The 26,228-nt window shown below is 36.4% G+C and overlaps 2 protein-coding genes across 3 annotated transcripts; both read left to right on the top strand.

The window, feature by feature from the left end:
- The first annotated feature begins 12,537 nt into the window (after window positions 1-12,537).
- Window positions 12,538-15,990, top strand: LOC116403373 (pentatricopeptide repeat-containing protein At5g21222-like). Of its 2 annotated transcripts, none has more exons than XM_031884428.1 (4): window positions 12,538-12,837; window positions 13,105-13,328; window positions 13,825-14,733; window positions 14,868-15,990. In XM_031884428.1, the coding sequence occupies exons 2-4, from the start codon at window positions 13,266-13,268 to the stop codon at window positions 15,723-15,725; spliced, it is 1,830 nt and encodes a 609-aa protein (XP_031740288.1). In that variant the 5' UTR covers window positions 12,538-12,837; window positions 13,105-13,265; the 3' UTR covers window positions 15,726-15,990. The 2 variants fall into 2 exon arrangements, with proteins under 2 accessions (XP_031740288.1, XP_031740293.1); XM_031884433.1 differs by having other exon boundaries at window positions 12,642-12,837; window positions 13,152-13,328.
- Window positions 15,991-16,206: 216 nt separating this feature from the next.
- Window positions 16,207-19,021, top strand: LOC116403374 (chloroplast processing peptidase). The gene is made up of 5 exons (XM_031884438.1): window positions 16,207-17,097; window positions 17,418-17,555; window positions 17,977-18,063; window positions 18,287-18,354; window positions 18,520-19,021. The coding sequence occupies exons 1-5, from the start codon at window positions 16,564-16,566 to the stop codon at window positions 18,686-18,688; spliced, it is 996 nt and encodes a 331-aa protein (XP_031740298.1). The 5' UTR covers window positions 16,207-16,563; the 3' UTR covers window positions 18,689-19,021.
- The last annotated feature ends 7,207 nt before the right edge of the window (window positions 19,022-26,228 follow it).

Below are 26,228 nucleotides of genomic sequence, written 5' to 3'. Positions count from 1 at the left end.
TTCACTTAGTATCTAACTAAAATATTCAATTGGGTAAGTGTGTTAAGACAAAACGGCTTCTATTCCATAACCACAAGCATCAACCACCACTTCAAACAGTTGAGAGGAATCCAGTAGGGCAAGATTGGATGCATTGGACAACCTACTTTCAAAAGCAAAAAAACTTTGTGTTTGGTGTATAGACCAAGAAAATTTTCCTTTGTTGAAACATTTTTTAGTGAGGATGTTATAGTACTAAATTTTTTTTAAAATTTTCTATAGAAAGATGTAAGCTCTAGGAAAATTTGTAAATCTTTTTATTGTTTTAGGTTGTGGCCAATCTTTTATTGCCTTAATTTTATTAGGATCTACAAATATTCCAGATTTGTTAATGATAAAACCCAAAAAATATATTTCGTGAACTAAAAAAGAACACTTATTGAAATTAATAGTAAGTTGGTTTTCTTGAAGGGTTTTAGAAAGTTTATTGTGAAAGATGCTTTTCATATGAAGTGCTATATACTAACATATCATCAAAATAGACTACAAAAAATTTATTAACATAAGAGGGTAGAACATAGGCTATTAGCCTCATGAACGTGTGCTAGGCACATTGGAAAGTTTAAATAGCATTACTAGCCACTCAAAGAGACACTAGTTAGTCTTGAATGTCGTATTTCATTCAACGCTCGATCGAATCCTTATTTGTCAGTGCCCACATTTTAAGTCAATCTTGGAGAAACTTTTCATTCCTCCAAGTTGATGAAATAGGTCATACATCTTTGGTATGAAAAAGCGATATTTAATTGTAATGTTGTTGATAGTGCGACTATCCACACACATCCTACAGGATTTTTCTTTCTTGGAAGTTAGTTGAACAAGCATGACACAAGGACTTAACTTGGTTTAATTTGCCCTTTCTATAGAAGTTCATTTTACTTGTTCTTAAAGGATCTTGTAGTCTTTGGACTCATTCTATAGTGTGGTAGATTTGGAAGCGTTGAGCCTAGGATGAATTCAATGTTGTGTTGGATATGCCACTCCCTGTTGATAAATTGTAGAAATACAAGTTATTATGACATTTTAAGTAGAATAGTGGGACCAAAATGCATAGAAAGTGTATCAAAATGCGTTACTTATGTTGTAAATGCATAAATATTTAGAAATAAACTTTACATAAGCACCCATGTTTATTTCACCTTGTTTTAGTGCCTTAACGCAAGGCTAAAGAAAAAAAGCATAAGATAACGAATCATAGAGGAACTCGCACAAAGACGAGGCAAGATGACCACATCAAAATGCGTGATGAGATTCGTTAAAAGACAAAAGTGGTAGATAGAGTGATGTGACTTGATGATAGAGGCAACTTTTGGTGATGATATGCTCAGAAGATTAGATTTTTCGCCTAAATCTGCCTATAAAAGGGAACTCCATCCTTACCAAGAAGAGAGCGAAATCTGAATGGATCGTCATCCGTATACTTGAAGAGGTGTGTAAAGTCATAGAGAGTTGATGGCAAAAAATAGCCTTTCCACTGTCTAAAAAGCACTTTTTCGTCTTCTCAAGTCTGTCTGTAGAGTTAAAGCTTGTAGTTTGAATGAAGAAGATATGATTCCCCCATCTTCCCCTAACTTGTAATATCATTTCTATTCTTTTCATTTTTTTATTTCTTACATTGTATGTGTTCATATTGTACAATGGCCAAAGACCTACATTCTTTTGAATAATGTATATTTATACCTTTTTAATCCATCAATGTCTTTACTGTTCATATGTCCTTGTGTTATTCGTAGTTTAGGTTTATGATAAGCTTTGATAAGAAGCTTTACTTATAATTCTTATCAGGTTAGCTGAGCTATTTTCATCACTTGACCAGTGTATATCGCCCACTACCTAAGAAGTCAAGTAGCAAGGATTAACACACACAAGGGACAGTTCGAAGACAAATTTCACCTTTCGCGAGATAACTTCCATAATTTCTGTCGTAACAGGAAAATAAGTGTGGGTATTAGGCGTCAAGAGGTTGTCACACTTAAACGCAAAGTTTTATAACTTCTATAAGTAAACTCTTCTAGATATACCTTGTTTAGCTAGTCTTAGTCATTTGGATCCCAAAAGGGAGACCAGGTGTGGCGTTTAAAGATTTAGAGAGGAGCTCACCTTAAGCATAAGCTAGTTAAGTAAGTTATATCACATCAAGACTTTCATATGGCTTAATTGTCTGGTAGCACTATACATTCCTTCATCCTCTTCTTTACTACAAGTTATTTCATTCTTGTACCTCAATTCTCCTAACCACCTTCATTAAATTATCTACACTTTTCTATAATGTATAGTTATTATTTTATATCACCTGATTGATAAGTAGACGCTAGAACTAAGGTTTGATATCAATAACCTATTTTCGACTCTGGATCATCCAGGAAACCCTATTGTTTTGTTGGAATTTTTTGTCCTAAAACTCGTAGTTTGTAATCATATTCTGTTTCAATAAAGTTGTTATTGAGAAATTAAATATTATAATCATAAATCCAATAAATCAAGTTCCAATGCTATTTTTTTGAATAAACTTGAACTTTATGTGTAAACATAAACGTGGATCAAGTTCGAGTATATATAGCCTAAATAGTCTATAGTATATGAATAAAGGTTGAGCGCCTTATTTAGAGAAACTATGGATGCGGCCCATTTTGTAGTACAAACGAGGTGATCCTGAATCGTTCATGTAGAGACATGAAAGTGGGGGCATCCTATGTAAAGTGTTTACATAAGACTGAACCATGAATTAGTCTTTTTTACGTTATAACACCGTTTACTGTTTAAAACTAACTATTTCGATTATTGATGACCTAGGTAACTTAATCTTAATCCTGAGTTAACTATGAACTCCTGTTCACACGAGATTATCCTTAGATCAGCATAGGTGAGGGCAGCTCATCAGCGTTGGCCCAATAAGCCTCCCATTTCAGGGGTAAGATCGGGTGGATAGCTCGGAATATAGGGTACAAGATGGAATTCACTCCTACCCGCTTTAGGGTTAGTAGATAGGTTGTTCTCTTAAGCACTGAATCCAAGTCTTGAACAAGGGGCCCCACCCTCTCATTGGCCCGAGAGGGATTTAAGTTTATAGGTTGAACCTTAAACCAATTGTTCAATAGTGGATTAGTGGGACTTAAGGAGCAAGATGTAATCTTGGGGTAAAACGGTATTTTGACCCAGCCAAGGTTACGAGCAACCTGTGAAGGATTCACTTACTGATTATGGTTTTATCAAATGGACACAAACATATCTATAGTGAGGGGAGTGCAACTACGGGACTTTAGTGGAATGACCCGTTAGTTAACGAATGTTGATTAACTCGGTTTAAAAGAGTTTAGCTAGTTAATTTTGAATCGTTGGAGCCCATGATTTATAGGTCCATTCGGTTCCCCTGCTAGCTCATATGGATTAAACGTAGAACAGTGTGTGATGAAATAAGTCGAATTGTTCGAATTGGGAGAAGAAAGAGAAACCGACAAATATAGTGATATAGTCGTCGGTCTTCTAATTAGAAATAGAGCTTTATGTTTTACATATTATAAGTATGAATGCGGATTCATACTAAGAAGCTCGGAATTGATGGAATTGGTCAAAAATAGTAAAAAGTCAAAATGTTGACTTTTGACTTTGAAAAGTCAAACTTTGACCGGCCTTATATTCAAATGTGATTTGAATTTTGGAAAAATGAATGCGGATTCATGCTCGAGAGGTTGGAATTAGTCAAGACGGACAAAATGGTAAAAAGTCAAAATATTGACTTTTGACTAAGAAAAGTTAAAGTTTGACTTTTGACTTGAAATATCTAATGACCATTTTACCCTTGGACTAAGTTAGTGGGAAAATCTAACATTTTGTTGGATAATCTCACTAACTCTTAGTGGGATATGTGGCTATATGAGATATAGACACCTAGCCCACTAAGTTCCACTAATTGTTAGTGGAACATTAGGTGTTGAGATTTGACAAATTAATTACATGCATTTTTGCATGTAATTAGGTTATAAATAGGGGAGTTTTCAAATTGTTGAAGACTTTTGCCTTTTTTATTATCCTCCAACATCTCAACAAAAGAAAAATTTTCTACCTTCCAATCCCATTTTATCTCCATTTCTTTCTACACCAAATTGGGTCCCACAACCCGGTTCTTTGTCCAAGAGGATAGTAGTTGAGTACTAGTGGTGGTCTCGGTTTGAATTGACAAGAAGGTATCAAATTTTTTTGAAAGCTTCAAAGGTAATATTTCCTAAAACCCTAACTTGATTAGTTTAGGGTTATATGTTAATTGTGGCAATTAGGGTAGAAATTCGATTCTTTTTTCCGTTGTGCATGTCTTAGTTCTATCATGTGGTATCAGAGCATGCTTCAATTTTACCCAATTGCATGTGGCTGGTTCATATTTATTAGATAACTTTTGGTTTGAATTAAAATGGATATATTATGATTTTGGCTCTAGATTAAGTGTTTTTGTTCTAATTATTGTAATTAGCCTTGCTAATGGCTTATTTTTATTGTTGCAAAGTGTTTGTAATTTTTTTTTTTAAAGAAAAAGTCATTAGAGTTGAAGTTAGACTGTAATTGGTTCAACCGGGTGAGAGAATTGAAAAAAATGAAGAAAAGGTCACAGACCCGAAAACCCGGCCTTGACCCGCTTCGCGACCCGCCTACGCCCGCGTGCCCGTTTGCGCCCGCACGCCTGCCTGCACCCGCACGCCCGACCCGTGTGCGCCTGGGCCTGTTTAGTTAATTGGGCCGATTCAAGCCCAAATTAATTATGTAATAATTTAGTACTTAGCTTAATTTAGGAGCCAAAAATCAGTCCATTTTAGGGTGTTTTTTTTTATTTATGCATGTGATGTATGATTAAATTACTTTAAATTTGTATGTGCATTTTGAATGTCATATAGATTTAAAATCCCACCATAGGTTAACATGTTCATGCATTAAAATGTATGATATAAAGGTTATATTGTATTGTATGCATGTTAATTGATTAATATGGAAATTAATTAATATGATTAATTAATTATTTAATTAATTAAGTTATTCTTGATTAAATATGATTTAATCAAATTAATTAATTATTGTTTGATTTAATTTAATTAAATATGATTTAATTTAATTAAAAATTAAATATGATTTAATTAAAGTTAAATAAATTAAAATCCATATTAATTGATTGTTTTTATAAGGTTATATATTGATAAAATGATTGATTAAGTTTAAAAGTTTTTATAAGTGTTATAAAATAAATTAGACTTTTAAAATCAATTAAATGCATGCTCACTTAGGTTAAACATATCTTCCATTTTTCATAGAAATAGGTCGATATCTTGTAAAACTGGTTACAAAAGGCTCACCTGGTTCAATCTTGTCAACAAGTCAGATAAGATGACTAAGGTTGGAGGTTCTTAAGTTGACGGTTTACGGAACACCTCCTACCTGGAGATCGTAATCAGTTCTTGAGCCTAGTTAACCTAGTTTTATGAGCATTCGTGAGAGGTGTGAGGTAATAAAAATGGTTTATCACCTAGACATCATAGGTTAAAATCCTGTATAATGGTTATACTTGGATGTTTTATCTAGACTTAAGATTTGTTTAAGTTAGCCTAAATATAAATCTTGAAGCTTGGATTACCCTATTTTTTTTCCTTTAAAATAGAACACTTCAACTAGAGAAAAATAATGTATTTTAGCTCTAGTGTCCCTAAGAGTTCACACCGTGAGGTCCATGCAGGGCTTTGTGCCGTGCATAGGAGCGGCCTCCCTTCGGAGAGTGTTTGCATGGATCAAAATCAAGGTGAATAGGGGAAGTAGTTCATAGTAAGTGGGTGAGGGATTTGTGGCAGCACATCCCACGGTCTCTTCCATTAGGTCGCACCGTGAGATTTCTATAATATGCCTGCTTGTCTGCCCTGGAGCGACGTTCCCTTCGGAGGGTTGTATTATAGGATTCGGAACACCGCGAACTCCAAAACTGGATAGGTTTTCTTAGATTAGTTTTCATAAATGATTCTAATCTATGAAATCTGAAAATGGTGGGTAACACTTACAAGAATTACTAAGTTGTTAGTATATTCTTGACTAAAGTAGCGATAACTAAGTGCTATAAAGAATAAAGAGTTATTCTAGAGATAGCATCTAGTCAAGATTGTCTTGGTTCAAAGGAGGAATAATCAACTACCCTTCGGAGAAGGTTGTTCTAAACCTTTGAAATATTGTTGCAAAATACAAATAATGAAAGGGTACATTATTAGTAATTGCTAAATTAGATTGGATATTTTTTATGATTATAGTTTTTTCCTAAAAAGAATATGTTTGTTTTTCAGCATGAATAGCTCAATAGTTCAACTTTTAGCTTCCGAAAAACTTAATGGCGATAATTATGCGGCTTGGAAATCAAATCTTAACACAATACTAGTGGTTGACGATTTAAGATTTGTCTTAACTGAGGAATGTCCTCAAAACCCTGCCTCTAATGCTAACCGAACTAGTCGGGATGCATATGATCGATGGATAAAAGCTAATGAAAAAGCCCGTGTCTACATTCTTGCCAGCATGTCTGATGTATTGGCAAAGAAACATGAATCCTTAGCCACGGCTAAAGAGATTATGGATTCATTAAGGGGAATGTTTGGGCAACCAGAATGGTCCTTAAGACACGAGGCAGTCAAATACATTTACACTAAGCGTATGAAGGAAGGGACCTCTGTTAGAGAACATGTTCTGGACATGATGATGCACTTCAACATCGCTGAAGTGAATGGTGGTCCCATCGATAAGAGGTTAATCAAGTTAGTTTTATCTTAGAGTCTCTTCCGAAGAGCTTCATTCCATTCCAAACGAATGCGTCTTTGAACAAGATAGAATTTAACTTGACAACCCTTCTGAATGAACTCCAGCGATTCCAAAACCTTACTATGGGTAAAGGAAAACAAGTGGAAGCAAATGTTGCTACCACAAAAAGAAAATTTATAAGAGGATCGTCCTCTAAAACCAAAGCTGGACCCTCAAAACCTAATGCTCAAATAAAAAAGAAGGGAAAGGGAAAGACTCCCAAACAGAACAAGGGTAAGAAAGCTGCAGAAAAAGGTAAGTGTTACCATTGTGGCCAAAACGGGCACTGGTTAAGAAACTGCCCAAAATACCTTGCAGAAAAAAAGGCAGAGAAGGAAACACAAGGTAAATATGATTTACTAGTTGTAGAAACATGTTTAGTGGAATATGAAAATTCTACCTGGATACTAGATTCAGGAGCCACTAACCATATTTGCTTCTCATTTCAGGAAAATAGTTCTTGGAAAAAGCTTTCAGAAGGCGAGATCACTCTCAAGGTTGGAACAGGAGAGATGGTCTCAGCTTCAGCAGTGGGAGATTTAAAGTTGTTTTTTAGAGATAGATATGTCATACTTAAGAATGTCTTATATGTACCTCAAATGAAAAGAAATTTAATATCTATCTCTTGTATTTTGGAACAAATGTATAGAATATCTTTTGAAATTAATGAAGCGTTCGTTTTCTATAAAGGTATTCTAGTTTGTTCTGCTATACTTGAAGACAACTTATATAAGTTAAGACCAACTAGAGCAAATTTTGTCTTAAATACTGAAATATTCAGAACAGCTGAAACTCAGAATAAAAGACAAAAAGTTTCTTCTAATGCCTATTTATGGCACTTAAGACTTGGTCACATAAATCTCAATAGGATTGGGAGATTGGTTAAAAGTGGGCTTCTAAGTCCGTTAGAAAATAACTCTTTACCTCCTTGTGAATCTTGTCTTGAAGGAAAAATGACCAAGAGATCTTTTACTGGAAAAGGTCTAAGAGCCAAAGGACCCTTAGAGCTCGTACATTCGGACCTTTGTGGACCAATGAATGTCAAAGCTCGAGGTGGATATGAATATTTCATTAGCTTCATTGATGATTATTCAAGGTATGGTCATATTTACCTAATACATCATAAGTCTAATAGTCTTGAAAAGTTCAAAGAATATAAGGCTGAAGTAGAAAACGAATTAGGTAAAACAATAAAAATACTTCGATCAGATCGAGGTGGAGAGTATATGGACTTACGATTCCGAGACTATTTAATAGAAAATGGAATCCAGTCACAACTCTCTGCACCTAGTACACCTCAACAGAACGGTGTATCAGAAAGAAGAAACCGGACCTTGTTAGACATGGTTCGCTCTATGATGAGTTTTTCTCAGATGTCAGATTCTTTTTGGGGATATGCTTTAGAAACAGCTGCTTATATTTTGAATAATGTTCCCTCTAAAAGTGTTTCAGAAACACCCTATGAGCTATATATGGAAAGGGCGTAAAGGAAGTTTACGTCATTTTAGAATTTGGGGTTGTCCAGCACACGTGTTGGTACAAAATCCTAAGAAATTGGAACATCGTTCAAAATTATGCTTTTTTATAGGTTATCCAAAAGAATCAAGAGGTGGTTTGTTTTATGATCCTCAAGAAAATAAAATATTTGTGTCAACAAATGCCACATTCTTAGAGGAAGACCACATCAGGGATCATCAACCTCGTAGTAAACTAGTATTAAAAGAAATTTCCAAAAGTGCTATAGATAAACCTAGTTCATCCACTAAGGTAGTTGATAAGACTAGGAAATCTGGTCAATCACATCCTTCTCAACAGTTGAGAGAGCCTCGACGTAGTGGGAGGGTTGTTCATCAGCCTGATCGCTATTTGGGTTTAATTGAAACTCAAGTCGTCATACCTGACGATGGCATAGAGGATCCATTAACCTATAAACAGGCAATGAAAGATGTAGATCGTGACCAATGGATCAAAGCCATGGACCTCGAAATGGAGTCTATGTACTTTAATTCTGTCTGGACTCTAGTAGATCAACCAAATGACGTAAAACCTATTGGTTGTAAATGGATCTACAAGAGAAAACGAGACCATGCCGGTAAAGTACAGACTTTCAAGGCTCGACTTGTGGCAAAGGGTTATACCCAGAGAGAGGGAGTAGACTATGAGGAAACTTTCTCTCCTGTTGCCATGTTAAAGTCAATTAGAATACTCTTATCCATCGCCACTTTTTATGATTATGAAATTTGGCAGATGGATGTCAAGACAGCTTTTTTGAACGGTAATCTTGAAGCGAGTATCTATATGTCTCAACCAGAGGGGTTTATAGAACAAGATCAAGAACAAAAGGTTTGTAAGCTTAAAAAATCCATTTTATGGATTAAAACAAGCTTCTAGATCCTGGAATATAAGATTTGATACTGCGATCAAATCTTATGGCTTTGAACAAAATGTTGACGAGCCTTGTGTTTACAAAAAGGTCGTCAATTCCATTATAGCATTTTTAGTCTTATATGTAGATGATATTCTACTTATTGGAAATGACGTAGGATATCTTACTGATATCAAGAAATGGCTAGCTATGCAATTTCAAATGAAAGATCTGGGAGATGCTACGTTCTCGGAATCCAAATTGTTCGAAACCGTAAGAACAAAACACTAGCCATGTCTCAAGCATCTTACATAGACAAAATGTTGTCTAGATATAAAATGCAGAATTCCAAAAAGGGTCTGCTGCCGTACAGATATGGAATTCATTTGTCAAAGGAACAATGTCCTAAGACACCTCAAGAAGTTGAGGATATGAGAAATATTCCCTATGCTTCCGCTGTTGGAAGTTTAATGTATGCAATGTTATGTACTAGACCTGACATTTGCTACTCAGTAGGGATGGTCAGTAGGTATCAATCCAATCCTGGACGTGATCACTGGACAGCCGTTAAAAACATTCTAAAATATCTTCGAAGAACAAAAGACTACATGCTCATGTATGGTACAAAGGATCTGATCCTTACTGGATACACTGATTCAGATTTCCAAACTGATAAAGATGCTAGAAAGTCTACATCAGGATCAGTATTTACTCTAAATGGAGGAGCAGTAGTTTGGAGAAGCATAAAGCAAACTTGTATAGCTGATTCCACAATGGAAGCTGAATACGTAGCGGCTTGTGAAGCAGCAAAAGAAGCAGTATGGCTAAGAAAATTCTTGACAGATTTGGAAGTCGTTCCAAATATGCATCTACCAATCACTTTATACTGTGACAACAGTGGTGCAGTTGCAAATTCAAGAGAACCTAGAAGCCATAAAAGAGGAAAGCATATTGAACGCAAGTACCATCTTATCAGGGAAATTGTACATCGTGGTGACGTTGTAGTAACCCAGATTTCTTCTCAGCAAAACATTGCTGATCCTTTTACAAAAGCCCTCACACTTTTACAAAAGCCCTCACACTTTTACAAAAGCCCTCACGGCTAAAGTGTTTGAGAGTCACCTACACAGTTTAGGTCTACGATGTTTGTAAACTAGGACAAGTGGGAGACCTATTGGGCATGTGCCCTAGTTTCTCTCATACCACTAGGAGTTTTAGTCAAACACAAGCTCTAAGCCAACTCACAAACCTCAAGGGGGTACCAATAGCCGTCAACAATCTGAAAAGAAAATCTTAGTTAACAGAATCATAAGCTTTTTTAAGATCAACTTTCATAGTACACCGAGGTTTACCAGAGTTAGTATGATAACCCCCAACCAGCTCCTAACAAAGAAGAATATTATCAATAATACTTCTCCCTAGAATAAAGGAAGACTGATTACCACTGACAAATGAAGAAAGCCACTCACGAAGCCTATCAACCAAAATCTTTAAAATACATTTGTAAATAACATTACAACAAGAGATAGGCCTGAAGTCCTCCATACATTCAGCCCCACAGTGTTGACAAAAACTCTTTTTTAGTTGTGGAGTAATTAGCTTGAGCAAAATTTAGTGTTCGAGATGCAAAATATGTATCATGTGATTTGTTATCTACGCTTTGTCATAGCACTGCACCTAATGCAAAACCACTTGCATCACACATGATCTCAAATAGCAAGTTCTGCACCTAATGCAAAATCACTTGCATCACACATGATCTCAAATAGCAAGTTCCAATTAGGTGTTTGCAAGATAGGAGAAGAAGTCAACTTTTAAAGTATCAAAAGCATGCATAAATTATAAAAGGGACATATTTTTGAAGCAAAATTGTCAAGGGAAAAGCTATCTTAGAAAAGTCTTTAATGAACCTTCTATAAAATCCGACACTACCCAAAAATGATCTAACATCCTTTAAACAAGTGGGGTAAGGTAAGTTTTGAACGAAATATATTTAGCTTTGTCAACTTCTATTCCCCTAGATGATACTAAGTGACCTAGTACTATACCATGAGAAGCCATGAAATGACATTTTTTAAAGTTAAGCACTAAGTTAGTATCAATACATCTCTTTAGAATCAACTCTAAACTATTCAAACAAGAATCAAAATCGTTCTCATAAACTGTGAAATCATCCATGAACATTTCTATGCATTTTCCTATGAAATCAGTGAATATGCTTAACATGCATCTTTGAAACGTTGCAGGAGCATTACATAGTCCAAAAAGTTTTAAAACAACTAAGTCAATATTTGAAACTTGAAAAAAAAAAGTAGTTTATAGAATTTGGTTTAGAATACAGTTCTTGTACTCGAGTAATATTTACTCCATTGTAAGAATTGGAAGGAAATACGTGTACTTTTTATAAACAAAAAACAAAATGGTTAGATAGCTCATTTGTTTGTTAAAAAAGAAAATTGTCACTATCTTCCATCTCATTTTATATTTTGCATCTATTAACAAAAGATATCGATATGAAAATAGTTAGACATGGATACTACACATTAAAAGTTTCAATGACTTAAAAAGAAAGAGTAAGTAATATCCAAATAAGAGTTTTGGCTCTACTTCATATGTGTTAAATTGAACTAGTATGTGATCCATATCATTCTTTCATTTCATATTTTAATTAGTATAAATAGGGTTGTAATTTCCACATTTAAAAAGAAGAATTTGGGATGAATGAAATCTGAAAATTCTAGAATATAGAATTTTTGTTCTTGTATGTTCTTATGATAGAATGCAGGAATATTTGGAGCATTCAAGTGAGAATTGATCTACCTTACTTGTAGAGTGCTTTGAAGATCAATGGTTGATAAGAATTTCTAATTTTGTCCGATCCTCGGTTTGTTAGATCATCTAAGCAATTTGTATCTAGCATATCTCAGAGGTTGAAATCAAATTAGTTTTTCAGTTGTTGGAGTTGTGTTCTTTTAAGTCTTGTTGTTTAATGGTTCTTAGATCCAATGCTCACGGGTTTCTTATCAATATGGTAGGCTCAGATCACATTGATTAAAGATAAGATCACGAGAAAAGAGTCGACAAACCTTCACAAAATAAAACTTGTAACAAGAAAGAACGTATATGCCAACACAGTTAAGAAAAAAGAAATGGAAATTGTATGTTCCAAAAGTTCATGCAAAATATCAAAGTTTTTTTTCCTGGATTTCATTATGAACTTTTGAAAGGGATAGCTTAAAAGAAAAAAAGATTAAATTGGTCATCCCATATATATATATATATTGTTTTTAAAATTAAATAAGCAATATAGAATTATAATTATATACACACGTATGGATGTGGAGTGTAAATGCTATCGTGGCCACTCTTGCTCCCTATCAGCCATTGGGCTCTAATTTTATTTAAATTTTTGGCAGCCTCAAAAAGGCATCAAGAAATCCGGAAATGATAAAAATTTGTGGATAAGAATCTCCAGTTGATTTCAGAACACAAACTTTGGCCACTAGAAAACGATATTGGCTCGTTTACATGGAGAGGCTGCTTCTACTGCTCGTCTTCCATGCAAATGCACCGCCGTCAACCGCTCCTCCTCCTCCTCCTGCACCTGCCCAGCTGAAAAGGTACCTCCATCTCCCCTTTGGCTCCTTACTTGAATGCAATTTCAATCCTGATCTACTTTTCAAAACCTAGATGGGTGTGTTCGTGATCATCAATTTGATTGAACTGATTTTTAGAAATTTGGGTTTCGGAAGAATTTGGTTGGAGATGGAAGAATTTGAACAGAATAGGGGTTTTGATTTGATTTGTCTTTTGGATGACAAGAAACCCCATTTGGGATTTGCTTGCTCTTCACTTGATTTTTTATTCTCTTGTGTTTTTCTTTGTAGAATTCATATTGGAGGAGCTTTATCTCCATTCTTCTTCACTTATTCAGTGGCAGTGAAATACGTTGCTGTAATATATTGGGATTTGCTGATGGTGAGGCGAAAGTTTGACGAGTAGGTCAAGCAGAACTGAGAGAGTCCGGAGAGCAAAAACCTGAGTTTTCATGGGTGTTCATAAAGAGGGAACGATTGCAAGTAAAAATCTGTCTCAAGGATCATCAGAAATGGTACTTTGGGAAGCACTCGCATTATTATTATGTTTTCATTGTCAATGATAGAACAAAGTGTCCTGTTTTTCACTGATATAACCAGTATAATCATCTAATTCACTTCCATATCTTGGTAAATCATCTGCTTGGTTGGCTATGCTTGTAAAATCAGATGTTTCTTCTTTTATTAAGCCTGTTCACTAACTGTTTGGTGAATTTCGGTCCTTCCGTTTGATTTTACTCAACAATTTGCTAGGTTTTCTTATATTGCGTCTGGGAATTTGAGACCTACTAAAACACTTTTCCATTTTTTTATTATGTTTCATTGTATATGAAAATTTTTGTTTCTTTAAGGAAAACTGATTAACACTTGAAAAAATTCGTACTGACTTTTGGAAATATATTAAATGGATGTTTTCCTCATATAATTCAAACACTCCAAAGTCCTCTGCTGTCGTCCTTAAAATGGTAGCCTTTTTCTTTCACTATATTATGCACATGTTTCACTTTGCAGGAATCATGTCTCCAGAAGAATCAAGTGAAGTTAGTTTCAACTCCAGTCGATTCACAAATTCAATCCCGTTGTCTTCTCTGTTTGGGTAACAATAGCTGCGGAACAGTTCGTTCAAGAACAAAGCTAATGAACATCTTGGTTGAAAGAGGGAAGCCTCAAGAAGCTCAATTCATTTTCAATAGTTTAGTAGAACAAGGACACAGGCCAACTACTGTGACATACACAGCTCTTGTAGCTGCTCTGACTCGGCAGAAGCGTTTCAAGGCCATTTCAGGACTTCTCTCAGAAATGGAAGAAACTGGCATTAAACCTGATTCCATACTCTTAAATGCCATAATCAATGCCTTCTCTGAATCTGGCAATGTAAAAGAGGCCATGGAAATTTTTCAGAAGATGGAGGAGAGTGGATGTAAGCCAACAACTAGCACTTTTAATACCCTCATCAAAGGCTATGGAATCATTCGTAAACCTGAAGAATCTATGAAGTTATTAGAATTAATGACGAGGACTACAAATCTCAAACCCAATAACAGGACTTACAATATCCTTGTTGGAGCTTTGTGTAAAAAGAAAAGTATAAAGGAGGCATGGAATGTGGTGCATCAGATGCTTGCATCTGGAGTTCAACCTGATGTTGTCACATACAATACATTGGCAAGAGCATATGCTCAGGATGGGGAGACTAACAAGGCAGAAAGTATAATAGTGGATATGCTAAACAAGAAGGTAAATCCCAATGAGAGAACATGTGGAATAATCGTAGGTGGTTATTGTGAACAGGGGAACTTGGCTGAGGCTCTAAGGGTTGTCTATAGAATGAGGGATCTCGGAATACACCCAAACCTTGTTATTTTCAACTCTCTTATCAAGGGCTTCCTAGATATTGGGGACTCGGATGGAGTTGATAAGGTACATTATTTTTCATATTTTTTCCATTCATTTTCTACATCATTTTTGTGTGATCGTCGAATTCCCCCCTTGTTGGTGAACTTTCCTTCCTTCTCAAGTGGTTGTTGATTGGTAATGATTATAAACTTGAGCAGGCATTGACAATGATGGAAGAATCTGGTGTAAAACCAGATGTGATAACATTTAGCACCATTATGAATGGTTGGAGCTCAGCTGGACGTATGGATAAATGTCAAGAAATCTTTGATGACATGTTGAAATCTGGCATTGAGCCTGACATCCATGTTTTCAGCATTCTAGCAAAAGGGTTTGTCCGTGCTGGTGAGCCTGTGAAGGCTGAGTCCCTGCTAAATTTCATGAGCAAATATGGAGTGAGACCAAATGTCGTGATTTTCACGACTATAATTAGCGGTTGGTGCACTGCAGGTAAAATGGAGAAGGCATGGAAGGTTTTTGAGCATATGTGTGACATGGATGTGTCCCCCAATTTGAAAACCTTTGAGACCTTAATATGGGGCTATGGAGAAGCCAAACAGCCATGGAGAGCAGAAGAGATCCTTCAAATGATGGAGGAAATGAATGTTGTTCCCGAAAACAGCACTCTCAAGCTCGTATCTGAAGCTTGGCGCTCAATCGGTATGGTAAATGATGCCAAGGCTGAAAGAACAGAGGAGAATGAAATTCCATGGAGAAATTCAGAGAGAATTCATGAGGAAGAAGGCCCACATGCATCTTATTCTAATCTTCTCAAATCAGAAATAGTGATTGTATCCAATGGTAATGGATCTTCTTATTCCCAAACAAGGAGCAGGACACTCCCAAAAGGAGTTGAAGTACCATCTGGACGTCCACGTAGCACGTCTACGTCGATGCTCCTTCGTCAGACCCGCCCATCTCGTCCATTGATCCTATGCCATATCCAGAACCAAACCCAGTTTTGGATATGGAGGCAGCATGCTACTACAACTTGCAGAATGATGTTCATCCATTAGTGACTACATGGAGACAACCAGCTGTTCCCTGAATCTATGATCTTAAAAAGTTGATAAATATGATCATGCTTGCTATCTGAAATTATAAATGGTTAAGCATTACAAATACTTTACTCTTGTTTTGGATCACTTTGTGTAATTCAAGTGTAGCCAATTCATGTAGACGATGTAAATTCAATTTGAGGACCAAAATCTAAACTACATGATCATGTATATTGCTATTCTGATAATATTTATACTACCACTTGATGGTTCATTTATACTACCAGCACCACAGGGAAATTTGAAACTCTAACCGAGATGTTCCAAAACCCACTTCATTTGGGTTGTTAGATGACGTAAACTTTTTTAACATGTCAAGAAATTACAATTACTATTGAACAGTATCAGAGAATTCTTTTTTCCCGTCAAAGTACCAAAACTTCAAGAGTTGTTGACAGGCTCATAATGGCTTCTCCGTCTTCGTTTTCGCTTGGCTTCTTCATTACCATGTTCGTCCTCTCTCCGTTAAGAAGAGGCTTCGAATCTTCGTCCCCAACCTCGCTCTGTTAGGAAACAGGTCCCGTGAGAAAATGAATTATCTCTACAAACTTTCTGAACTTTTGTCATCCTATATTTTTCAGAAGATATTGTAACGACCATGTTATTTATATCAATAAACTTATAGAAAGACCATGGTTTGACCATGTTTAGAAAGAGCAAATATATTCACATCTAATCCAAATTCCCATGGACTTCCTGCTTTGTTGTCGTCTACTCTCATTCTCTGTAGAACCCCCAATTACAAATCTAGCAGCTCGAAATCCTTCACCGAGCCACCACAGCTCTGCCAGAGAGAATGCTCTCTCTTCATCTCTTATCTTCAGCTCCATCTTTTCACGACACTTCTTTACAACGTACGCGCCTTCCGAAACCCAATAATCCTTCCTATCTCCCAATTCTCAATCTCCACTCAATCCCCAATTCCCCGAAATTGGCACACACCCACTTCGCCAATCGCTCTATTCAATCCGTAACCTATAGATTTCAAGCCTTTAAGACTCCGAGCGATGGAACCCACTTGAAGAGGGGTCGCTGCAGTGCTGCTAATGACTCTGACGAAAAAACTAGGTCGGTTTTAGACACCGGCGGCGGTGGTGATGGAGGTGACGGTGGCGATGGAAGTGATGATAATGGGAAGGTGGAAAATCAAAAGGGTTCTTCTGGGTTTCTTCCAGAATGGTTGAATTTGACTTCGGATGACGCTAAAACAGTCTTTGCAGCCATAGCAATATCTCTTGCCTTTAGAACATTTATTGCAGAACCGAGGTACATTCCCTCGCTATCAATGTACCCTACGTTTGATGTTGGGGATCGACTTGTAGCAGAGAAGGTGAAAGTCTTGTTCACTATTGTTAATCCTACTTTGTAACTGTGTTTCACGGTTAATGAAACTTTATATAGATTGGGATATCATATTCAAATGGCAACAAGTTTGTGTTTCAGAGTTAAACTGCCTGTTCTTTTGCTCCTATCTGTTAATGAATAACAAAGTAAAAAATTGCTTCGCATATTTTCTTTGTTCCAAGTTCTTCCATTGTAGTGGTTGACTTTGAGATAAGGGGAGAAGATCTATGATTTCAATTGTCTATCAAATTTTGGGGATTGGATCATAGTTTCATGGAAAGTAAATCCTTATATTTTCTTTTACAGGTCACATACTATTTTAGGAAGCCTTGCGCTAATGATATAGTGATATTTAAAAGCCCACCAGTGCTTCAGGAGGTAGGATATACAGATGAAGATGTTTTCATTAAAAGAATTGTAGCTAAAGAAGGTGATACTGTGGAGGTGAGAATTTTTACAGGATTCTTTATTTTTTTGTTTGGATCATTATCTGATGTTGCTGTAAATTTCATGTGTCTTGGGGCTACTGATTTAGATCACTCGAAAACAGATACCTCTACCATGTTTATTTAATGATACTCTAGTAATACTGTACGTTTGAAAAATATAAATAACATTAGTTTTTTTTTTCTTTGAGTACCAACAACTCTTGGGTGGGGACTGAACCTCTAACCTCTATGGATGGAGTTCATAACAATACCACTAGGTCAAGCTTACTTTGGCAAATAAGTATTAAGTCTACAACTATTGTGGAACAAAAAATATTTATGGTTGTAATCTCCTGCTTTCGATTATGTGTTTTTTAAGCATCAAATATATATGTGTTTTAGGTTCACTCTTGACTTAGAACATTATCTGATTGCAGGTTCGGAAGGGAAAACTTATCGTTAATGGGGTTGAGAGAGACGAAAAATTTATCCTTGAACCACCATCATATGATATGACTCCAGTTGTAAGTGTTACTTTCCTTTTTTGGCATTGGTTTCGCTTTTTTTTTTCTTTTTAAGGAACTTCCTAGCAGAGTTTTATATGACAACCAATATTGCACAACAATTGAGTACAGGCAGTGATGATTTTTTATTTCGGTTGGATGAAAAGAGAGTATTTTTTCTTCACTTAATGAAATCTATATCAAGCATGGTTATACATTACACCTCTTTCATTCCTTGATGCAGCAAGTGCCAGAAAACTCAGTCTTCGTGATGGGTGATAATCGCAATAACAGCTATGATTCACATGTTTGGTAAAGTCTCCACTCATCTCTTCACTATTACTGGGTGTAAGATGTCTTTTAAAAGAAGTGTATTTAAGTAGAACACTTCTGATTTCCCAAACTCAAGCTAACTCAGTCACCTCTTAGAAATTCTTTTCTTCCCTGTGCTGATAGCTGACTATACCAATTTTTCAGGGGTCCGCTTCCTGCCAAGAATATAATAGGGAGATCATTATTCCGCTATTGGCCTCCTAACAGAATCAGTGGAACAGTTTCTGAGCCGAGCTGTGCTATTGATAAGGAAGAGAGCATTCCTTCCACACCGGAAATTTCCAGCCTACAGACTACAAATTCTCAACCATAATGGTTTCGGTCATGTTCCTGTAAGTTCAGTTCGTTGCAGTTCGTCCCTCTGCAAATGCCTTTATGGTCGCCGTTTGTTACCCTGTTATTTGCTAGCTGTTTTTATTTGTAGTTTGAGGAACTGGCCATTTTGTGTGAGGCCCTAGATATTATTGGTCTTAGTTTTTGCAAGTTAGCAGTTGACTCTACACCATCAATATCTGTAATTTGAACTTCAGTCCCGGCGTCAAACACAGTTGAGAGATCTGGAAATTCTGAGTGACATTGTGATTCTTAGTGAAACCAATTGATCAATACAAGTTATTTGATGGTATACAAATATGTTCTCTTGAAACGACCGTTGCATAAGTTGGAGTACATGTGATCAATACCAGCCATGGAAGAGAATCTGTAAAACGTATCCTCTTCTGAATTTCTTGCTCTCTCACTGACAAATGAAGGTGCCCAATGCAATTCTAGCCAATATCTCTGGTTGCGATTTCTTTTTATCTTTTTTGGAAAATACCTGAGATGGAGAATCGACTCTCTCACCATGAGAACGATGTACTCACGTTGGTATCTGATTGTGATATTTAAATGTGTATGAATTATTGAGAGCAATAAACACGAAACCAAGGCTTACGTGGAAACCCGAGAACCGGGAGAAAAACCACGATGTTTTTAGTTTTATTATTTTCCTAATAATTTCAATGGTACAAATGAGGGAACTTAAATAGGATGTAAAGAGCAAAGAAAAAAAGGAAAAGAAATATTTATGGTAAATTTTCCACAAAATATTTTTTCAATAGATACAAATTCTAACACTCCCCCTCAAGTTGGGACGTAAATATCAATGAGGCCCAACTTGCTAACGCAAAAATCAAAGTTTGGCCTTAGAAGCCCTTGGTGAGAACATCAACAACCTGTTGGCTAGAGGGGATGTACGGTATGCATATGCTCCCACTGTCAAGTCTTTCTTTGATGAAATGTCGATCAATCTCAACATGTTTAGTTCTATTATGTTGAACTGGGTTGTTAGCAATACTAATAGTGGCTTTATTATCACAAAAGAGCTTTAATGGACTCGCATTCCTGATGAAGATCATATAGGACTTTCTAGACACAAATTTTCTCACATATTTCCAAACTCATAGCTCTATATTTGGCTTCAACATTGCTCATGGCCACAACACTTTGCTTCTTACTCCTCCAAGTAACAAGATTGCCCCAATCAAAGGTACAATAACCGGAGGTAGACTTTCTGTCAACAACAGATCCTGCCCAATCCGAGTCGGTATATGCCTCAATGATCTTTCTGCTTGTTTTTCTAAACATCAGCCATTTACCAGGTGTTGTTTTCAAGTATCTCATAATTCTATTGACAGCTTCCATGTGTTTCTCATAAGGAGCTTGCATAAACTGACTGACAACACTCACAACAAAGGAAATATTAGGATGACATCCCAACATACCTATCTCGGTTAGCAAATCATTGGTGTATTTTCTCTAAGACATGGAGATATCTTCTTTAGATATGGCTACCTCCATTCCAAGGAAATATTTCAGATTTTCCAAATCCTTGATTTCATATTCATCACCTATTCTCTGCTTTAGTTGACTGATTTCTGTCATCTCTAGTTAAAACAATGTCATCCACATAAACTATTAGAACATCAATCTTCCTTGTCTTGGAAACCTTTGTAAATAAAGTATAATCAGAGTGTCCCTGACTATATCCTTGGGACTTGACAAAGGTAGTGAATCTGTCAAACCATGCTCTGGGAGACTGTTTCAGACCATATAGGGATTTATGGAGTTCACACACCTGCTGAGCAAACTGGGCTTCAAATCCAGGCAGGGGGCTCATGTAGACCTCCTCCACAAGGTCTCCATTCAAAAAGTCATTCTTAACATCTAGCTAGTAGAGAGGCCAATCTTTGTTCACAGCAATAGATAATAGGACTCTAACAGTATTCAACTTAGCAACTAGAGAAAAAGTTTATGAATAGTCAATTCCATAGGTTTGACTAAATCTCTTTGCAACTAACCTTGTTTTGTGTCTGCCAAGAGTACCATCTGCTTTGTATTTCAGAGAGAACACCCATTTGCATCCCACACTTTTGTGTCCCTTGGGTAGAGCACAAATTTTTCAAGTTCTATTCTGTTCAAGAGCCTTCATTTCTTCCATGATTGCATTCTTCCATTCAGGACACTCTAAAGCAGTGTAGATGTTTTTCGGTATTATGGTAGAGTCAAGGCTTGCTGTAAAAACTTTGAACTGTAGAGAGATTATCATAGGAAACATAGTTGCAAATTGGATGTTTAATACACGACCGGACACCTTTTCTCAGAGCAATGAGAATGTCAAGAGAGGGATCATACTCATCAAGTTTCCTTGTATGATCCTGTTCAGCTTCATTATTATCAGTTTCTATCTCAATCTCATCACTACTATTCTTTTCTTTGATATTTTCAAGAACAACAACATCAGATCTGACATTCTCACTTATCGTATTATTAGTACAAGGTTTGTTGGATCGGTATGGCAACCCTAGAGGGGGTGAATAGGGTTTAAATAAACTTTTTGACAAATAAAAAGTAAAATCAACTAATTAGATATTTTTTTAATTTAAATAAAGAATTTTGTAAACTTTGTTAAATAACAAGATTGATAAAAATATATGAATGAAAGTATGCAATCAAACTCAACCAATAAGAATATGTAACTAAAATTAAATTAAAAAATAATTAGAAAAGAGTTAGAGAAGAAGACACTGTAATTTTATAGTGGTTCGGTTAAACTCAACCTACATTCACTTTCTCAAGAACCTCTTGGGATTTTGATTAGAAAATCTTCTTTGAACTCTTTCCACGGATTTGAGCTGAACCGATTCTTGCTCCTTTTTCGGGTTCAAGAGTAACCCCGATCATTTCCACGAGTTAGGATCCAACCGTTACAATATGTTGAAGTTTTTAAATCACATAAAAGAAAACTCTCTAAAAGAGTGAGTATACAATTTGAAGCTCACAAATTTAATCCTCACAATACAATAAGAAGCTCTAAAAAATAAGATGAAAAGAATAAAAATTGGAAGCTTTAGAGAGAATAACAATGTTGACTTTTTGCTTGAGGATTGTAAAGATTTAATGATCTTGTCTTTTAAATTTTGGGAAAAGTGAAGTATTTAAAAAGAGAGGAAAGATAAATTCAAAATCATTTTGGGTCATTAGATATAAGTAAAAGAAAAATGAATGATTGAGATTTAAACTTAATTAGCCGTTAGACACAATACAAATAATAATATAATAATATGTCTTTTCAAAATATTTTGTTTAAAAAGAAACCAATAAAGCAACTTCACCATCTTTAAAAAAACTAGCCGTTAGACACAAGGAAAAATAATAATATTAAAGTCATTTTCTTTTTAAATTCATTTTCTTTATAAAAGCCAATAAAACATAACCAAAAGCCACATTTGTTACTTCTTCATTGCTCCAAGTGGCTTTCTCTAATTGGTTCAAATTGAATGCTTGGTCGTCACGTCACCATCTCAGGTATTTTTCCGTTAAGCTTCTTTTAGCAATATTTTCTTCATTTGAACTTCGATTTGGGTGATTCAAGAGGCGTTAGAATCATTTTTCCAAGCTCTACGATATGATCTATTCAAATTAATAAAATTGTCAATAAAAAAATAGATTTGTTATCGCCAAAACATAAATTAATTGAATAATTAAAATAAATTAATTTGAGATTAAGGGCCAAAAAGCCAACAAGGTTCAGTAGGATTTTCCATACCTTGATCTCGAGGAGGTTCGGAGTCTTGGACTGGAGCCGGCGGCTGACTAGTAGGGGACCTGACTTTCTTTCTGAGGTTCCTCCGGTAATACGTTTTCCAAGGAACTTGGTTTGTGGGTAGGACTATGGGATGAGGATTGATGTCAGACATAATATTAGAAGTAGGTTCGATAAATTCAAAGGCGTTGTTAGACTCTTCACTCACACTCTTCCCCTGAATATGGCTAACGGGAAAGTAAGGTCGGTCCTCACAGAAAGTAACATCCATAATGACAAAGTATTTCCTAGACGGCGGGTGAAAACATTTATAACCACGCTGGTGAAGGGGATACCCCAAAAAACACACATGTCTGAGCCTTAGGGGTAAATTTGGTCTGATTAGGGCCAAAATTATGGACATAAGCAGTAGACCCAAACACACGAAGAGGAACCTCAGAAACAAGACGAGTAGAGGGGTAAGACTCCTTAAGGCAATCTAAGGGAGTCTGAAGGTGGAGAATACGAGAAGACATTCTATTGATTAAATGAGTTGCTGTAAGAATAGCATCTCCCCACAAGTATGAAGGAAGGGACGTGGATATCATAAGGGAATGGGCTACTTCTAGAAGGTGACGCTTTTTTTGCTCGGCCACTCCATTTTGTTGAGGAGTGTAGGTGCATGAGTTTTGGTGAACAATCCCCTTAGAGGCTAGAAATTCACTTAGGCTATGGTTTTGGAATTTCCAACCATTATCACTCCGAAGAATAGCAATTGATGGCATTGGGTTTCAATGGTGTGATAGAAGTTTTGAAAAATATAAAAAACCTTTGATTTATCGGTGATAAGGTAGACCTAGGTAAGACGGGTATGATCATCAATGAAAGTTACAAACCACCGTTCCCCATATGAGGTGGTGACCTTGGAGGGACCCCAAACATCACTATGGATAAGGGTAAACAGTTGTGTGGGTTTATATGGTTGTGAAGAAAAATAAACCCGATGTTGTTTTGCCCGAATGCATACGTTACAAGATAACGAGGAGACATCGATTTTAGGAAAAAGATGGGGAAACAAATATTTCATATAAGTAAAGTTCGGGTGACCCAACCGAAAATGTCATAACATAAAGTCATGTTCAGAAGTGCTAAAATAGGAAGATAGTAAATCAATTCTAGAGATACTACTACCGGAGGTATCATCATCAAGGATGTAAAGTCCCCTGCTATGTCGAACAGTGCTGATTGTCCTCTCCGAGCTCAAGTCCTGAAAACAAACAGAATCAGGTAAGAAAGTAGCTTTACAATGCAGCTCACAGGTGATCTTACTGATAGATAACAAATTGTAAGAAAGCTTAGGCACGTGCAAAATATTCTGGAGAGAGAAACTGTCGAAGAGAACTATTTGTCCTTTGCCAGCAATCGGGGCTAAAGAACCACCTGCTATCTTGATTTTCTCATTACCGACACATGGTGTATAAGAGACAAAGTGCTCCGAAGAACCTGTCAAGTGATCTGTGGCCCCCGAGTCTAAAATCTATAGATTCTTTCCATCAACACTAATAAGACCGAGGGACTGAGGTATACCTGACTAAGCAATGACACCTAGGGTAGGAGGGATGGTCTGGCTAGTAGTAGGACCAGTTGACTGAGAGGTATTGGAAATCTCCCTAACATCGGTAGGCCCTAAGTGCTTGTTGGAGGAACGTTTGTTACCTCTTGGGGTTCGACCGTGGAGTTTCTAATACTGATCCTTGGTGTGCCATTGTTTCTTGTAGTGCTCACAAACAAGGATTGCTTTTCCACTATTCTTCTCATTACCATAGGTCGAGAATCGAGCACTAGAGAAAACAGAGTAAGTTATATAATTCAAATGTACATTAGGGAGCGAAGTTACCGCGTTCTTTGAATACATCGGTAGATCGATCGATTTAGAGGATGCACCAACTTCAAAAACAACTCTGTTGTAGGTTTGGTTAATCGTCAGACCACAAACATATGGTTGTCAAAAACTGGAGGGTGCCAGTGACTCACTCACTTCAATTTTCGATCTGTTATGGAGTTGATCAGCCTCATTCCCATCGAAGAAAGGTTGTCGTAAAGGGTCGACAGACAGATTTGCATTGTTGTACAAATTTGACAGTTTTGTAGGTTGCTATCCGGCGACAATAGATGGCTTGTGCAGCTACGTATGACCGTAAGGGTGAAACGGTTGGATAGGTGACGGCGCGTAGAGGCGGATGGGATGGGCGGTGAGATGAACAGACGGTGGCGCATGGCGCCACGCACCCGACGAAAGCGACGCGTGCGGTGGTTTTTTTGCCAGAATATTGTCCGAACGGCTGCAAGGGTTGGCCCACTGTGTAGATCAGCATCTTCTGAATCTGGTGGACTTCTTTTTCCATGGTGGTGTCCACGGCGGCGGCCGTAGATTGCCCGGACGGCGGCGAGGGTTGACCCACTATGTAGATCGGCGCCTTCTTAATCTAGGGAGTAGTTTTTCCATGGTGTCCACGGTGGCGGCGGCGGCAGAGGTGGCAGCGACGTTGGTAACATTTGTTTTGGTCAGGATGTTTCCTAAATTTTTTTCTAAGGTTTCCTGGTTGCTTTGCTCTGATACCATATTAAACCATCAATTTCATCCAAAAGCTTAAACTAGTGGTTGAAGGCAAATTTAATTATATATCACCAACACTCTCCTCACTTGTGAGCTTGAAGTATTTGAAAAGCCCAACAAGTAGAATCAATTTTACCTCACTTTTGGGTTTGAAATCTCTGAAAGGCCCAATAAGTGAAAATTGATTTTAATTGGAGAGGAAACGACAATGCGGGGGCTTGAACACAGGACCTCCCTGGACCACCTGCTCTGATACCATATTGAAAGCAATAAACACGAAACCAAGGCTTACGTGGAAACTAGAGAACCGAAAGAAAAACCACGATGTTTTTAGTTTTATTATTTTTCTGATAATTACAATGGTACAAACGAGGGAACTTAAATAGGATGTAAAGAGCAAAGTTGAAAAGGAAAAGAAATATTTATGGTAAGTTTTCCATAAATATTTTTTCCTTAGATACAAATTCTAACATGAAATATAGCTGATCTACAGAAAATGCTCATTGTTGATAGAGAATTATGCTTCCCGGGTATTCTATTACCAAAGGGTTGTTTGGATTCTTCAAATGAATTGAACTATTTAAAAAAGTACTAAATTAGTCATTTTGGGACGTTCAGACCAAAGAGTTGAGAAGCAGAGCTATTGGAAAATGTGTAGTTGTGAAATTCACTCTTTATTCGGCCTAAAGAGTTTGTAGGTCCCACTACTAAAAATATTATGTGATACTATATTAACTTTTTACACGGTGATCACACAACTTCTTGAAGCTTACTGTTCTACCCCTAGTTCCAAACACATTTTAAAACTCATGGTAGAAGCATTTATCATATTTAAATGGAAGGATTTGTATGTTTGCTCGAGTTAATTTTTCTTTCACTTTAACAGTTGTAGACCCTAATTTTGAGATATCTTAAAGCTATATCTTCCCTTTCGTCTGCCATTTGTATGAATCAATCCCACACTTATTTTGGTGGTTGTCATTATGATTTCGTTAGCTTTATAACAAAATAAAGATGTGACTTCTGTATTTGGATGATTAGATTATAGATTAATCATATGAATTAAATTAAAAAATAATCAATAAATCTTACTAATTTATTCTATAAATCTTTTATGAACACATAAATGTAATTTAACACACTAGAATCAAATAATACCCAAATTAAAATGTA

The sequence above is a fragment of the Cucumis sativus genome, chromosome 1 (genome assembly GCF_000004075.3).
Source record: "Cucumis sativus cultivar 9930 chromosome 1, Cucumber_9930_V3, whole genome shotgun sequence".
Classification (NCBI taxonomy): domain Eukaryota; kingdom Viridiplantae; phylum Streptophyta; class Magnoliopsida; order Cucurbitales; family Cucurbitaceae; genus Cucumis; species Cucumis sativus.
This window is presented reverse-complemented; position numbering and strand designations above follow the sequence as displayed.